General features: G+C 40.7%; 1 protein-coding gene across 2 annotated transcripts in view; it reads right to left on the bottom strand.

The window, feature by feature from the left end:
* FGD6 (FYVE, RhoGEF and PH domain containing 6) overlaps positions 1-17,334 on the bottom strand; it is a 106,835-nt gene that overhangs the window by 36,475 nt on the left and 53,026 nt on the right. For both annotated transcript variants that reach the window (XM_032646800.1, XM_032646801.1), the window contains exons 6-8: positions 8,946-9,097; positions 7,602-7,758; positions 5,646-5,733 (exon numbers count right to left, since the gene is read on the bottom strand). In XM_032646800.1, coding sequence (XP_032502691.1) covers positions 5,646-5,733; positions 7,602-7,758; positions 8,946-9,097 — 397 coding nt within the window. The remainder of the gene's footprint in view (positions 1-5,645; positions 5,734-7,601; positions 7,759-8,945; positions 9,098-17,334) is intronic.

Below are 17,334 nucleotides of genomic sequence, written 5' to 3'. Positions count from 1 at the left end.
AAATCTTTGTAATTTTCTGAGAGATAAGAGCACTAGGAGTGGGACTCCCCTGGTGGCGCAGAGGTTAAGAATCTGCCTGCCAATGCAGGGGACACGGGTTCGAGCCCTGGTCCGGGAAGATCCCACATGCTGCGGAGCAACTAAGCCTGTGTGCCACAGCTACTAAGCCTGCACTCTAGAGCCCGCGAGCCACAACTACTGAAGCCTGCGTGCCACAACTACTGAAGCCCACATGCCTAGAGCCTGTGCTCCGCAAGAGAACCCACCGCAATGAGAAGCCCATGCACTGCAACAAAGACCCAATGCAGCCAAAAATAAATAAATAAATAAATTTATTGAAATATATCATATCAAAAATTCATTTAAAAAAAGGGCAGTAGGTGCATCTTTTGTTCTAATATCTGGTCTTTGACCCTAGTTCTGACACAAAGCCGCCTTGGAATTTCCTAAGTGACAGTAGTGTCCTTTGTTATAATGAGGTGACTCTTGGTCGGCTCCTAGATGGGGACTGGTCACCACAAAGACCAAGCCATGATTAAAAGCTTAAAACTTTCAGCCCTACTCTCCATCCTCCAGGAAGGGGAGAGGTGCTAGAAGTGGAATTAATGATGGGTCATGCTTATGTGATGAATCCTCTATAAAACCCCCAGAATACAGGGTTTGGTGAGGTTCTAGGGAGCTGGTGTGCCCAGAGAGGGCATGGGAGTTCCACCCCCCATACCTTGCCCTATGTATCTCTTCCATATGAAGTTCATTTTTATCTTTTAGCATACCCTTTTATAATAAACTAGTAAACGTAAACAGGTGTTCCCCTGAGTTCTGTGAGCCATTCTAGCAAACTTTCAAACCCAAGGAGAAAGCCATGGGAACCGAGATTTACAGTCGGTCGGTCAGAAATACAGGTTACAGCCTGGAACTTGCGAGTGGCATCTGAAGTTTGGAAGGGTCAGGCTTGTGGAACTGAGCCCACTATCTCCAGGTAGACAGTGTCAGAATTGAATTGAATTATAGGACACGTAGCTGGTGTTGAAGAGAGTCGCTTGGTGTGGGAAAAAACCTATATATCTGGAGTCAGAAGTGTTGAGTGTGGTAGTGTGAGAGCAAAGTGGAGACATGGGAGGAGTGTGTTTTTTCTATGGTCTCTTGGAAGCGGGCATGATAAAGGGAGCATGACCAATAGGAAGATATTGCCACAACTTGGCGTGAGTTTAGAAAGGCCTGGCCTGGAGCATAACAAGGGAAATGGAAAGGGAAGGAAGCAGAAGCAGAGGAAAACTAGTCAGCAGATCTTATGATGGAGGAAAGACAAGGAAAGAGAAGCATTTTAGTCCTTTCCACAGTTTTGTTTCTGGGTAACTGGAAGAGTGTTTTTACTCTTAAAAGCAATTTTCCAATCCATCCATCCATCAAATGTTCACAGGCATCACTGCATAGGGATTCTCAACCTCATAAAAAGGAACAACGTTTATTTCCCTAAGCCTTTCAGTTTACTGAGTCCCTGTTATGTGCCAGAATCTATGCAGACAGTGAGTTAGGATAAAAAAGATAGACTCTACCCTGAACTGATGAGGAGGAAGGAAATAAGCAGTGGTAAAAAATTAATGCTGCTCCTTTAGCAGCATCTGTTCACTTTTTAAAAATTGCTCCCTCACTACTGCCTCAAGATCCCCCTTTGTCCTAACTTCACATAGGATGTGGGCCCCACACAGACTGAAAGATCTGGCCAGATCCACTGCTCTTAGGTGGCCAAAATAAAGGTAAAATTTACAAGTTTTTCCTGCTTAAATTAAGTAAATCTCTTTCTTTACTACTTAAAAAAAAACAATTTTAATCTTAAGCATTTCATTATGCAACATACACATTTTCTTTGATCCTATTTTGAGCTGAGCTTAAAAAAATATTACCAAGAATTCAGTTGGAAATTTTTTACTACAACGAAGGAAGAAATAGCCTAAGTAAAATACCCACTAGAAACTCATACTAGGTCCTGAAGAAAACACTGCAGACAATAGGATGCTTGTTTGAACAGTAGGGGCAGGACTGCTGTATCTGGGGATTTCCACTTACCTTTCTCTAAAGGACTCCAAAAGAAACTATCTTACCTTATCTGTACTTCATCCCTGCATTTCTCAATCTTCCCTTCCCAAGAAGCCAAGGTGGGCACAAACCTACTTATACCAAGCCAGGTAGGAATCTCTTTCTCTGCCTGAAACTCAATAAATCGAAGTTGTCAGGAGTTGCCTGAAATAATCTCACTCTTTCTCTCTGTTCCTGTATACTCTGTGCCCCTGGAATTATTCCAAATTCTAAAATGGAAATAAAAGTATCAAGACTTCCCTCACAAGGTTATGTGGAGGATTAAATCATTGAGCTTGTTTATCCAAAGATGAGGATCCACAGTTAATTCACATGTTTGAACAGATGCAAACCTAAGACTTAAAATCCAACTTCTAAAAATCTAAGTGCGTACATAGGGGCACTTTGATAACAAAAGTAGAAATATCTTGCAGAGTATAGAGAAATCAGAACACAACAAAAAGGAGTATTGGAAAATAAGAGTTTTAAATAAAAATACGTATAAAAGGGCTTCCCTGGTGACGCAGTGGTTGAGAGTCCGCCTGCCGATGCAGGGGACACGGGTTCGTGCCCCGGTCCGGGAGGATCCCACATGCCACGCAGAGCAGCTGGGCCCGTGAGCCGTGGCCGCTGGGCCTGTGTGTCTGGAGCCTGTGCTCCGCAATGGGAGAGGGCACAGCAGTAAGAGGCCCGCATACCACACACACACAAAAAAACCCAAAAAACATATAAAACAAACTTTTGGTACCAACCCCCACATGTCCTTAGGATTATATGACCACAGGTGCTTCAACTAATAGACACTATTTGTGTTGCTGGGGCAAGACACTTCACCTCTCTGGAGGAGAGACTCTGAAATTCTCTCTCTCAATGTTGTCCTTTAATTAAGCTACAGATATTCTGGTTAAAGGGATGTTTTAAATGTAGCTTAAAACCAACCAGAATTATTTCCTGAACAGCTTCCAAGTTATCCCAAAGGGACCCAGATATATTGGGGGGCACTAAATTATTAATTAAAAGACTCACTCCTTGACCTCAAGGAGTTTATAATCAAATTAAGGAATCAGGGCTTCCCTGGTGGCGCAGTGGTTGAGAGTCCGCCTGCCAATGCAGGGGACACAGGTTCGTGCCCCAGTCCGGGAAGATCCCACATGTCACGGAGCGGCTGGGCCCGTGAGCCATGGCCGCTGAGCCTGCGCGTCCGGGGCCTGTGCTCTGCAACGGGAGAGGCCACAACAGTGAGAGGCCCGCATACCGCAAAAAAAAATTAAGGAATCAACATTCAAGTCATATAAATATTAGCAAATTCACAAGGCATCAAATAAATATTTACTAAGTCACACTGCACCAATACAAAGGGTTAAGGAGAACTGGAGTAATCAGAGATGGCTTTGGAGGTAATGGTGGACTTCAGGTCAGGTGGAGGAAGGGAAGAATTTGAATCAATGGAAGAAAAGGCATAGAATGAATCGTCAGTTATTGCTTTACAAAGTCTATGTTCTTTCTTTAACTTTAGTCCTGACTTTGTAACCTTGAACAAATAAATCCACTAAGGGTCTGCTATATATAAAGTATGGTACATCATTTAAATAATGGAGATTTTCCAAGTTAAGGGTGGGGAGGGCTTTAAGATTAAAGAAGACAAAGCTCAAAACTAACCCCAAGCTCACATCATGTTGGTTATAAAACAAATGAAATCTGTTCTCTTAAAGAGAATTTTTAAAACTTGCCATTGCTATTGCACCATTAATCAATTAAAATCAAACTCAGTATGAAACCTACATTAAACACATGTGTAACTCTTTTACTTAGATCAGTCACAGTGTGGGAAAAAAAAATTTTTTACATGAAAATTTCAGAACCTTGCTCCATCCTTCTCTCATTTGAAACCATAGTCTTTTGCCACTAAAAACAGTACTTAATTCGATAGCTGTAGAAATAGCCTAAGCCATTCAATAGCTCATTTATGATACAGCATTGAATTTATCTAGCAAAAACACAACACATGCATGGGCACTTCCTTTTGCCCTGTGTAGTCTAAATCTCTGCCAAATGCAGAGGAAAGAAAGTACAGATGGACAGGATATCCTCAAATTATGTGGTTTGCCTATGTCATTCCAGAGAGAAATCTAGTGCCTGATTCAGTTAGAAATTCAAATTAAGTAGAAATACCTAGGGTAGCCAGTCCTGGGGCTGAAAGGCAGGCCTTCCTCATCAGCAGTTCACTAGGCAAGCTTGGAAGGTATGAAGGCTTCCAGAATTCACCTACCTCATTCAGTATAGGTCTTGGCTTAAGAGAAAGTGATTAAGGATTAAAGCAGGGGTGCCACTGCTTAAGAACACTAATAGGAACCAAGTACCTCAAAATCTATTTACATAAAATTACAACTGATTAAATTTAGAGTGGTAGTGGCATTTGAATATTCTTGTGCATCTGGACACAATTCTTCGATTCTTTATTTATTTATCTAGATACTTATCTATCTATCTATTTATTTATTTATTTTGGCCATACCGTGCACCATCTATCTAGCTATCCATTTATTTATTTATTTATGCCATGCCGTGCAGCCTGCAGGATCTTAGTCCCCCAACCAGGGATCAAACCTGTGCCCCCTGCGTTGGAAGTGCAGAGTCTTAACCACTGGACCACCAGGGAAGTCCCTGACATAGTTCTTAATGCACATTATATATGTATATTAAGTCACTGCATATCCAATCCATCTCGGCAAATACCACAGAGGACCTAGTAGTAGTATGTGTTGGATACTACGCTTGGTACTGAGACTATACTCGCTTTTCATGATGCCAGACCACTCAATCACTATAAGCCTGTTATTTCATCTATGGACATAATATTGTGATATATGCATAGCTATGGTGAAGACTTAAAGACCCAATGAATATAAAGTCCTGAGCACAGTGTGTGCCTTCACTCAAATCATAGCTTTCTTTTTCTTTTTTTAACTATTACAGTGGTAACCTAGACACACAGTCCTGTAATCCCGAAGCTCCAGTAGAAGATACAGACAATGACCAGACATAATGACAATCATGATGATAGGGATATGGATACTACTCATAATAGCAGCTGATACTTATTTAGAACTTACTATGACCAAGGCACTATTCTAAGCACACAGCTCATCAATCAATCCTTATAACAACCCTTTGAAGTAAGTAACTAGAGGGCCATGGTAGTTGATATACAAATATGTGGGAGTGACCCTCTAAACCTCATTCTTGAGTGGCTGGGAAAGTACCTTCTTGGGATTAATAATATTAACCAGGTAAAACGACACAGCATTGTGGGGCTGAGACCGTAAAAGAAATTCTGAGCAAAAGGAATTAACACATATGAATGCCTAGAGCAGAGAATGCACATGGATGACCAAAGAACTAAAGAAGCTCAGTGCCGGCAATGTCTACGTGAGGCTGCCAGCAATGTATAAATTCATGTGTTAGGAAAATAGGCTACCGGATAGAAAAAGAGAGGTGTTCTTAGGGAAGGCAGGGTTTCCTAAGAATGACAGGAGTTGCTTGGTTGGTAATCTGCCAGAGAAGCCCACCTGTTAGCAGCAGCCTGTACTGGGGGATCCTCTGAACCGGCTTGAGCAGGTAGTGCTTGAGGGCCAGATTAGCACAGCGTGGGCTCATCTGAAAGGAAAAGGCATCCAAAGTAAACACACGCATTTTCCTAAGAAGCAAGGGACCCAGATCCAAGTGCTCGGGAAGCCGAACTTTAAATAGCCAGCAACTCTGGGATTCGTGGAGAAGCTCCCTTCAAGGCACAGCTCCTATGCTGAGTGGGAAACCAGAACCACTCACCATGGAGTCTACACCCTCTTGTAGATACATCTTTGAAATCACTGACTCATTGGGAAATTCACAGCCCTCTCGCAGAAGGTGGAGGGTGGAGGCTGCAGTCTGAGTTGTAGGCCAATCAGAGGCAGCAGCTACCACTTAGAAAAGCATCTACCAATGTATTCATGAACACACACCAACCCAACAACCAAGAAGGAAATGCCTGGCCCCCAAAATAAGGTGGCAGAAATAAAACTACTGGGAACTGGATTCAAATAACCATCAGAGCCTATCATCAATATACTCATAATAACAACAGTTTGTGCTGGGGAGAATGCAGAAATTAAGGACAACGTGAAAAGCAGCCTTGCTAAGCAAACCTCGTCTTATAAGCCTGAAGAATGTAAACTTTCTCAGATGAATGGCTACAAAACACAGCCCCCAAATCACACTGTATATGGAAACATTTGATTCTGGAACCCTTTCGACTTGACCACAAGGCCATTTGATTCTGCCGAAAGTTTTTTCCTTAGTATGTACAACAGATACTGGTGCCCATTCCTGAGCCTCTTCTCCTATCTCCAATAAAGGTATTTACTGTGGGGTGACATCAAAATGGCCAAGTGAAAATGTCCCTGCCTTCTAAGATGTCCTGGTGTTCTTACACAGCTCAAGTGGGAAGGAAAGAGTTTTTTCAAATATGATGGTTCTATCTTTTTCTAAATATGTACATCCAGGGTGTGGTATGTAGAATAATTATGAAAGTATAATGACAATGCATGTGAAGAAAGCATCGAGGGACTCCCCTGGTGGCACAGTGGTTAAGAATCCGCCTACCAATGCGGCGGACATGGGTTCGAGCCCTGGTCCAGGAAGATCCCACATGCCGCGGAACAGCTAAGCCCGTGTGCCACAACTACTGAGGCCGTGTGCCACAACTACTGAAGCCCGCGTGCCTAGAGCCCATACCCAATAACAAGAGAAGCCCGCACACCATAACTAAGAGTAGCCCCCACTCGCCACAACTAGAGAAAGCTCGCGCATAGCAAAGAGGACCAAATACAGCCAAAAATAAAAATAAATAAATACATTTATTTTAAAAAAAAGAAAAAAGAAATGAGAAGTAATGAGACATAAGCTTTAAAAAAAAAAAAAAGGGCTTCTCTGGTGGCGCAGTGGTTGAGAGTCCGCCTGCCGATGCAGGGGACACGGGTTCGTGCCCTGGTCTGGGAAGATCCCACACGCCGCGGAGCGGCTGGGCCCATGAGCCATGGCCGCTGAGCCTGCGCGTCCAGAGCCTGTGCTCCGCAACGGGAGAAGCCGCAACAGTGAGAGGCCCGCGTACCACACACACACAAAAAAGCATCGATCATGCAAGCATCATTAGATATTAGACAGCTAACTTTCTCCGTCATGTTTTCTTTTGCTGCCAAGGCAACAGAACAACTCACTGGACACTGATGAAAACCTGGGTCAATTATCAGTTGCCATAGCTGTATGTACCACACTTCCATTCTTAATATCAATAGCATGAAGACTTCAGAAGAAAGGAAAAGAGGGAAGAAAAGATGATTTTAAAGTTTAATTACCATACAAATTAGAAATCAGCTATATCTTAATACTACTAAAACTTTTCTAGTTTGCTGTAACTGGAATTCACTAATGTTTTTAGTTTCAAAACAGAGAAATGGTAGCAAAACAGAGGACGGTAGCAAAAATACCTCAAATTCTCTAACAACAGCAGCAAAACCTGGGTTTTTCTTGTACTGCTCATCCAACAAAGCTATATTCTTATCAAATTCTTTGATATATGTGGAATACATTTTTAGATATGGTCCCTTCTTTACAAAGATATCAGCAATTCTTTGTTGTTCCGTCCTAAGGATAGAGAAGAGATAGACAAAAACAGAAAAAGAGTCATTATGGTATCCAAAACATATCCAATGATGAGAAGAGCCCCATTTCCAAGCCACCAACTTACCTTTTTTTCCCTCTTCTTGTAAGAAATATCCCCAAATGCCCACTCTTTCCCATTTCCATTATTGCTACCATTAATTACATCTTGCCTGGACTCCGCCAGTCCTCTGACTGGTCTCCCTGCTTTCACCATCTCATGCTTCTGTATAGCCAGAGACTGTGCAGAAAATTCAGATGAATTTTTAAGATAACTTTTTATAAGAGTAATGATAAAGTATGGACAGGAAAACACTTTTTAATTATGTTTTATTTTATCATGCTTTAAAAAAATAGCTTTTAATCATTCCTCAGCCCTTAAACTCTGTGTAGTTTTATACTTGGCTGCAGCTAATTATTAATCACTATTTAGCATATTTTCCCAACATGCAGAAGCAAGATATCTGCAAAACAGGCAGAGGTATTTTCCTGGATTATGTATAAAGAAAGCTTAGAGGGAAATTTTCATCATTTTTATCATGAAAGTAGGTGATACACTATGTTGTTATTTTGGGTTCCCCACGGACTTCAACAATAAATTCAATCCCCCTGGACCAAACTGTACACATTTCCAAAGATGTCACCAAAGTTTCTGTTACTGTCTAAAGACCAGTAAAAGCAGTTAACCTTTGGTATTCTTTTCCTGTTCTAAAATCTACAACATCTGCAATGATGACATATATGTGTAAATTTTCTAAACCAAATAACAAATCTTCCTATTATCTCGGTGAATGCCCTCCTTTCCAAAATGCCGTTTCCTGGCTTCAAGCTCCAAACAGATAGATGAGACATTTAAAAATGTTTCCAATGTGAATACATCAACTAAAGTCTCCCAATTTCAAAAATCCTGATTATAAAGGTCATCTACAGAAAGTTAAATTGGCTGACTATGGGCCCTTCCTGCTTTTGAGGCAACATTACCAAAGAATTTAAAAATTTAGAGTACCGAGCTAGGTGCAACAGAGAATTTTGGCCATCCGAAGTAATCAATCCACAGGTAACTGCCAAGAAAACTCAATATATTGAAAAAACACAATGTCAGGAACAATGCCTCTCTGTCATACGCAGGGCCCTTATGGCCTCATCTAAACTTGGAAACAGTCCATTTTTACCAGTTCAACATTCTTTCCTCCAGTTCCTTCAGGAGATCCCGATTGAGCTCGTACAGCTGAGGCAAGTAGTATAGGATCTGATTTAGGATCCGGTCCTCAATCACTGGTTTCCCAAGTTGCCTGGAAGCATGGGCTACTGCATCCCGGAAATCCTGTTACAGTTCAGAGGAGGAAAAACAATATACATACATATGTAACTTAATAAAAAGCTTTTTCCCCAGTCACTCTCTTCCCTAAAACAATATAAACTGCAAACTGTATTTCCCACGAAGAACTCAAATTGAAAAGTACCCACTTCCTCCTATCCCACTTACTTGGATAGGACACACACACACACACACACACACACACACACACACACACACACAAAATGGCTGGGGTGGATATTTGGTTTTAAAACAGACTGTGTGATATTTCTCTTAAATCTTTTAGTTTGATCTCCAAACTTAGTAATTATACTAAGGGGGTATCTGGAAATTGTATTGCAACTCTAAGTAGTCCTTAAAATTATTCCAATACTACTATATGAACAAAATCCATTTATTTTAAAAGTCTCCAGATCTTAATTTTATTTTGGAAGTGTCCCTTTGTCCACTTTCAGTAATTATTTCCCAAATGCTGGAGCATTCTAAGTGAGGCATGTGGAGGGTGGTGCATTCTTGATAATCAGAGAATACTGGATCCAAGCCCTTACTCCTAGAATACTGTGTTTGTTTGAGCTAGCTCCATTTTCCTCATCTGTTACATGGGTTATGAGACTTTAATTAGATACTGCACACAAAGCTTCTTACAATGTATTTGACACACAGAATCAACAAAACATTTTAACTCTGGACCTTAAACTCTTTCCTCCCTCTATCCAACCTCCCCATAAATTCACCAGAATCTATACTTTTCATAAATAAAAACTTTTCTCATCACATAGCACTTTTCCCTGTAAGACTATTTATACCATGTTTTAAGACAGGCCCACCCCACCCCACCCTATCACTCCAGAGGATTTGGAAAGGGTGGGGTTGGAGACCGTACTTCTCTAGATTTCACTATATCTTGAAGCCTACCCCCAGGGGATAAGTAAAACAATGGTGGACTCTGTTCTGCAGTCCTGAGGATTCAATAACAAAGGTTATTCCTTCTTAGAAACAGGAGGTTTAATTAAAACCGCAAAGCAAAGGTTGGGTAAAGCAGACTCTCTACTAGGCTTTATCTTCTTTCTCCTTTCTAACTGCTTTCCCTTCAGGAATTCACTGGGCAAATCAAATAAACAAAAAAAGACCCTGATTTCTCCCCTGATCCTTTCAGCACCTACCCCTTACAAACATACAGTAACCATTAGTATTTCTTATGCTTCTTGTGAAGGGCAACAGCCTCATACCTAATTTAAAAGTACACAAAAAGCTCCTAGAGTAATGAAAATAAAAACAAAAATAAACAAATGGGATCTAATTAAACGTGAAAGCTTCTGCACAGCGAAGGAAACTAAACAAAACAAAAAAACCCACAGAATGGGAGAAAATATTTGCAAACAAAGCAACCAACAAGGGATTAATCTCCAAAATATATAAACAGCTCATGCAGCTCTATGTCAAAAAAGCAAACAATCCAATCAAAAAATGGGCAGAAGATCTAAATAGACGTTTCTCCAAAGAAGACCTACAGATGGCAGAGAGGCACATGAAAAGATGCTCAATATCACTAATTATCGGAGAAATGCAAATCAAAACTACAGTGAGGTACCACCTCACACTGGTCAGAATGGCCATGATCAAAAAGTCTACAAACAATAAATGCTAGAAAGGGTGTGGAGAAAAGAGAACCCTCCTAACACTCTTGGTGGGAATGTAAATTGGTACAGCCACTATGGGGAACAGTATGGAGGTTCCTTAAAAAAACTAAAAATAGAACTACCATATGATCCAGCAATCCCACTCCTGGGCATATATGAGAAGAAAACCATACTTCAAAAGGATACATGCACCCCAATGTTCACTGTAGCACTATTTACAATAGCCAGGACATGGAGGGGACTTCCCTGGTGGTCCAGTGGTTAAGACGCCACACTTCCATTGCAGGGGGCACAGATTCAATCCCTGGCCAGGGAACTAAGATTCCCACACACACACACAAAAGACATGGAAGCACACACACACAAAAGACATGGAAGCACACACACACAAAAGACATGGAAGCAAACTAAATATCCATCAACAGATGAATGGATAAAGAAGATGTTTATGTGTGTGTGTGTTTGTGTGTGTGTGTACAAATACAATGGGGTATTACTCAGCCGTTAAAAAAAAGAATGAAATAATGTCATTTACAGCAACATGGATGGACCTAGAGCGTATCATACTAAGTCAGACAGAGAAAGACAAATACCATACGACATCACTCATATGTGGAATCTAATTAAAAAAAACAATACAAATGAACTTATTTACAAAACAAAAAGACTTACAGATATTGAAAACAAACTTATGGTGATCAAAGGGGAAATGTGAGGGGGAGGGATAAATCAGGAGCTTGGGATGAACACAAACACTACTATATATAAGACAGATAACCAACAAGGACCTACTGTATAGCACAGGGAACTCTATTCAATATTCTGTGATAACCTATACGAGAAAAGAATCTAAAAAAGAATGAATATATGTATATGTAAAAAAATAAATAAAAGTACACAAAAAGATTCCTCTTCTGGGAATTCCCTGGTGGTCCAGTGGTAAGGACTCCACCTCTGGGCTTCCACTGTAGGGGCATGGATTCTATCCCTGGTCAGGGAACTAAGATACCACATGCCGCGATCCCGCATGCCGTGAGGGGTGGCCAAAAAAAAATTAAAAAACGATTCCTCTTCTAAGGTATATTTTAGACAAGTCAAATCCTATGTTCAACAAGTGCTAATAAACCCTTCACTTGGGCCTCAGTACCTGGGACTAACTTTATCAGCCCAAAACCGTCATATTAACCCAAAGGAACCAACTAGTTAGACCAGTAACTAAAGAACTACTTTGACAACTAATTACTTTAATATAAAATAAGAATTCGTTACTTGTATAAACTACAATCCAGAAAACCACACAAAACAGCTCCAGAAACCAAATGGATCTGGGCCAAATTCCATCTCCCAACAGCTTGTTTCTATCAGCAGTCACATTTACTGAGAGAAAATAGAGCCAACTTAACACTTTCGAAAGTCATTAGACTTGCCATCAGGCAGAACTACACAGAATATATTTACATACCATGAATAACATCCTCAATTGTAAATGTATTCAAAGCACAACAGTTCAACATCTTCCATAGCATTTTTTTTTTTACCAGTTTAATGATTAATATAATTTAGACGCAAGAGTTTCCTTGTTCAGCAAAACAAGAAGCACTGCCCTTTCTTCTGGTAGGATAAATGATGAATATGTTTGTCCCTTGGCAGCAGGATGACTTATTTTCCAGTTGTAAGGCATTTCCTCAGCCAGGACAGTGACAGCAGACATTAGCTGCTAAGTAGCTTAAGGACCCTGTTTGACACAGCTTTTGCTAGACTCTGTATTCCATATGTCTGCCACCATTGCCAAAAAGGAAACTGGTTTATTTAAGACACATGCAACAGACACTAGCCAAATCCACACTGCACTGACCAGTGAGGTGGCCACCTCTAACTGGAGGACACTGTCACATACCAGGCAAAACTTTAGTTTTTTTTCCAGTACTACTGGGTGGTATCGACAGCTCTAGAGGAATGAATGGGCTATGATGCCTTTTTTAAAATAATGAGTAGCATGTCAGAATAGAAGAGAAATATAAGTGCAAAAGAAGAACGTTTAACAAAGAAAATAGGAATTTAGAGAGTTTATACCCAGCTATTAAATATTATTCCTAAGACCCAGAGAGTTACATATTTTAAACAAGTACTACGAGGGCCATTGTTAGTCTTCATCGTGGATTTTTGAAAACAGAAAAGAGCACCCCTTCCTCCAGGCCAGTGCAACTCAGACCAAGGGCCTTACTCATAACTGATGGCCTTCTTAACCGCACAGCGCAGCCCTGGCCCCAATTCATTCCCTCACCTCGTGGGCTACCATCCCCTGAAAGCCATGTGCAATGGCCCCAGTGCCAGATGCAACTAATTCACACAGGAACTACGCAATCTCTAACTTCTCAGCTCTTCATGAACCTCAACCATTTCCAAACTCGTGCCACTGGAAGGAGGAAACTTTTTTTTTTTAAATAGAAAGGATGATTACAACATATGTCTGGTTATTTTTCTAAATGCTAACAGCCAGGATAATTTGGGAAAGTGTGATGACACTTAAGAGCCAGAGGCAAAACTATTTTGAGGCAGAAGAATCTAAATTTACCAACACCCCCTTGACTAAATCAGTGAGGATGCAAGACCACAGGACTGGCACTTTCAATTAGATCCAAAGTATAATTTTTCACACTGGAAAAGGTGGCTAATTAAAATAAAAGAGGTGAGGGAGCTAGAGTGTAAAAATGTTAGGTAAGCGGGTGAGTTTTTTGTTTGTTTGTTTGCTTTTTTGCTGTATGAGGGCCTCTCCCTGTTGTGGCCTCTCCCGTTGCAGAGCACAGGCTCCAGACGCGCAGGCTCAGTGGCCATGGCTCACGGGCCCAGCCGCTCCGCTGCACGTGGGATCTTCCCGGACCAGGGCACGAACCCGTGTCCCCTGCATCGGCAGGCGGACTGTCAACCACTGCGCCACCAGGGAAGCCCAACGGGTGAGTTTTTTGATATCAACTACATATACTTCAATCTATTGTTCTAACATAAAACCTACCAAAGATTCTGTATGCAAAACTGAACCATCTACACTCTAGTTTCTGATCACCAACAACTTGGCCTTTTTAGAAACAGAAATGGGCTTCTGGATTAAAAAGCATACCATAATAGTATTCTTAATAATTCCAAGAAAACCTACAAATAAGAACCAGATCAACTTAAAAAAAACTCAGCTCCTTTGAGGTATTAACATACTAGCCTTACCAGCTCTGATCACTTGGGCAAGAGCAAGCGAAAATCAATGCGAATAAAATCAAGTCTGAACATCTAAAGCAACGAAGCACAAAACAGATGGCCTTGTTTGTCAGGTCAGGCTTTATATCTCTAGGACCAAAGAGAAGTAAGTGAGTTAATAACCAGCTGTCCTAACTGGGCTTCCTGACCTTAAGGCATTACTTAACCACTAAGATGACACAGTGAATTACAAAGACTAAATGGGCATATGAGCAGACAGGGAGCTCTGCAGGGCTCCCTGCCTACATGAAGGGCATTAAGAATCACTTCATATTAAGCAAAAGCAAAGCAGCTGCTAAGGTCAAAGAGCTTTGAAAAATATACAGAAAGCAGTGTGATACTATGAAGTTAAAGAGGGTAGGGGGAAGGCTCCACGTTAACAATTTGATTTTGTTTTAAAATGAAAATATTTGACCAATGAAGTTACTCCTCCCTCTATGTTCAGACCTAGTGATATCATGTACAATCATCAATGCAAAACTGTATAAAACATGGATGAAACCTATCCTTTGTCTCAAATCTCCAACCCCTGCTTAATAACATTAAGAAATAATCATCATAATATATTCTAAATGATCATCTTTAGAAGATGAAAAACTAGAACTTCTCCAGTTTCCTGGCCCAACTGAAAGAATTCTGAATGCAAGCCAATATACTCAAAGATACACTGTACCCTACACAGCATGGCAGAGATTTCAAGTAACAATTTTTAATCAATTTCTGAACATTCACTTAGTGCAAGGGCTCAAACAGACCAGGGTTCAAAGTCTGGCTTTGCCATTTAATGGGTTTTGCCATTTAGTGGGTTACTTTTGGCAGTTAGCTTACTTTCTTCATTTAAAAAAACAGAAATGACATCTATCTGATAGGGTGGTTATGAGGATTAAAATAGATAATTTGTGTAACATATGCTGCGAGGTACACAGAGAGCACTCAATAAGGCCATTTATTTAATTAAAGGAGATTTGGTTATCTTAAATGATACATGACCACCATTTAAGATCCACAAGTCCCTGGAAGCTTGGAAAGAGAGCCCTCAAACAGAGGTCTATAACAGAAGGAAACATTATACCAAACCAAGGTGAGGGAAACAAACACCTCAGCAGCAAGACAAAGGCACTCTTAACAATGAACTTCAGGGACTCCTCTAGCGGTCCAGTGGTTAAGACTCTATGCTCCCAGTACACGGGGCACGGGTTTGATCCCTGATTGGGGAACTAAGTTCACGCATGCCGCAAGATGAGGTCAAAAATTAAAACAAACCAAAAAAACCAATGAACTTCATTCAGTGAAGGACAGTCCTCATGCGAAGGAAGCTGCTCAGAAGTGAAAGTCTGGTAGCCATGTCAATAGACACTAAAGGCGGATTCTTTATAACTAAAGAACAAACGATACTTAAATGGTTCTCAAAACTGAAAAGACAAGGTATATTCAGTAGAACAAGATGAAGTCATTTTAAAATGGTAAAAACTGGAGGCTTCTATGAAAAAGTCTTTTATTTATTTATTTATTTATTTTTGGCTGTGTTGGGTCTTCGTTGCTGCGCGCAGGCTTTCTCTAGTTGTGGTGAATGGGGGCTACTCTTTGTTGCAATGCATGGACTTCTCATTGCGGTGGCTTCTCTTGTTGCAGAGCATGGGCTCTAGGCACATGGGCTTTGGTAGCTGTGGTTCACGGGCTCTAGAGCGCAGGCTCAGTAGTTGCGCACGGGCTTAGTTGCTCCACGGCATGTGGGATCTTCCCGGATCAGGGCTCGAACCCGTGTCCCATGCATTGGCAGGTGGATTCTTAACCACTGTGCCACCAGGGAAGCTCAAGGAAGTCTTTTATAATGCATTAAAAAAAAAGATATATACTATTTACTAACAGACATCTGAATGTCCAAGTAGCTTTGCCTCTAACTCTATGGATTTTAATTGGGAGTCTCTCAAATTTTCAAGGTAACGTATATCCCAGTCTAAGGCAATTGGTAGAACAAAGATGCCTCATTACGAGTACCACTTACCTACTGCTTAACCAGCCCATCTTTGTTAAAAAGACCTAAAGTCTCTAATCATTTTCTTTCAAAATATATTTTTTAAATCATGCTATTTAGACATTTAAAAAATAAGCTTATAGATATGTCTATTAAACCAGTCTCCCATCAGAAAGCAAATAAGATAACAAAAGCAAAAAAACACTGTATCATTTGTACTTAATTATATTAGATGTCCAAGGTGTTTTATCTGGAAAATGGCATTTATATACAATATAATAGCAACCTCTGCATTGGACAACTTCTGCTACAAAAGAGGAGAAGAAATATAAACAACTAGAGTTTCACCAAACCAAGTATTATTCATCAGTTTCCTATCATTCATTTAACATACTAATTTAGTACGATACCAATAAACAAAACAGATAAAAATCCCTGCTTTCATGGAGCTTACTTTCTAATGGAAGAAGAAACCTAGTAGGGTATTTTTCAGGAACAAATTCTATTTTGATTGATTTTAGTAAAAGCTTACTAAGATAATATTAAAACTAAATAGTATGGATTTTAACTGACATAAATACATTCTAAATAACAGCACTTTATCTTGAAGGACCTCCACTTAGCCTGCAGCTAAAACTAATTGGTGCCTAACAGATTTTTGGGGTTTTTTTTGCGTTACGCGGGCCTCTCACTGTTGTGGCCTCTCCTGTTGCGGAGCACAGGCTCCGATGCACAGGCTCAGCGGCCATGGCTCACGGGCCCAGCCGCTCCATGGCATGTGGGATCTTCCTGGACTGGGACATGAACCCGTGTCCCCTGCATCAGCAGGCGGACTCTCAACCACTGCGCCACCAGGGAAGCCCCCGAACAGTTTTTCGTATGATCACATTTAACCATTACACCAACTTTATGTGATTATTATTCCCATTTTCCAGAAGAAAACGAGGCTTCATTAACTTGCCCAAGAGCACACAGTTAGTGGCAGAAGCAGAATTCTTACCCACTAACCAATTAGTCCCATTCATTCATTCAATTAACATTTACTGGGGGCCTTCCGCTGAATAGGAATGATGGGAGACTCTGAAGATACAGGATGTCTGCCCTCACCTAGCTTACATGTTAGTAAAGGAGACCAAAAACAAACAAGTAAACAAACAGATATACAAAACATATGAAGTATCAAGAAGAAAAGAAACACAGGAAAGTTGAAGAGAAAAGGATGGTCAGTGAAGACCTCTCTGAAGAAGTCACATTGAGCCCAGACTGGAAGGATAAAGAAAGAACTAGCTATGAACAAATGAAGGAAAGATGAACATTCCAGGAAACTGCATTGGCAAAATCTCTGAGCAGAAATAACCTTAGCACTGAACTAAGAACTG

The sequence above is a fragment of the Phocoena sinus genome, chromosome 10 (genome assembly GCF_008692025.1).
Source record: "Phocoena sinus isolate mPhoSin1 chromosome 10, mPhoSin1.pri, whole genome shotgun sequence".
NCBI lineage: Eukaryota > Metazoa > Chordata > Mammalia > Artiodactyla > Phocoenidae > Phocoena > Phocoena sinus.
This window is presented reverse-complemented; position numbering and strand designations above follow the sequence as displayed.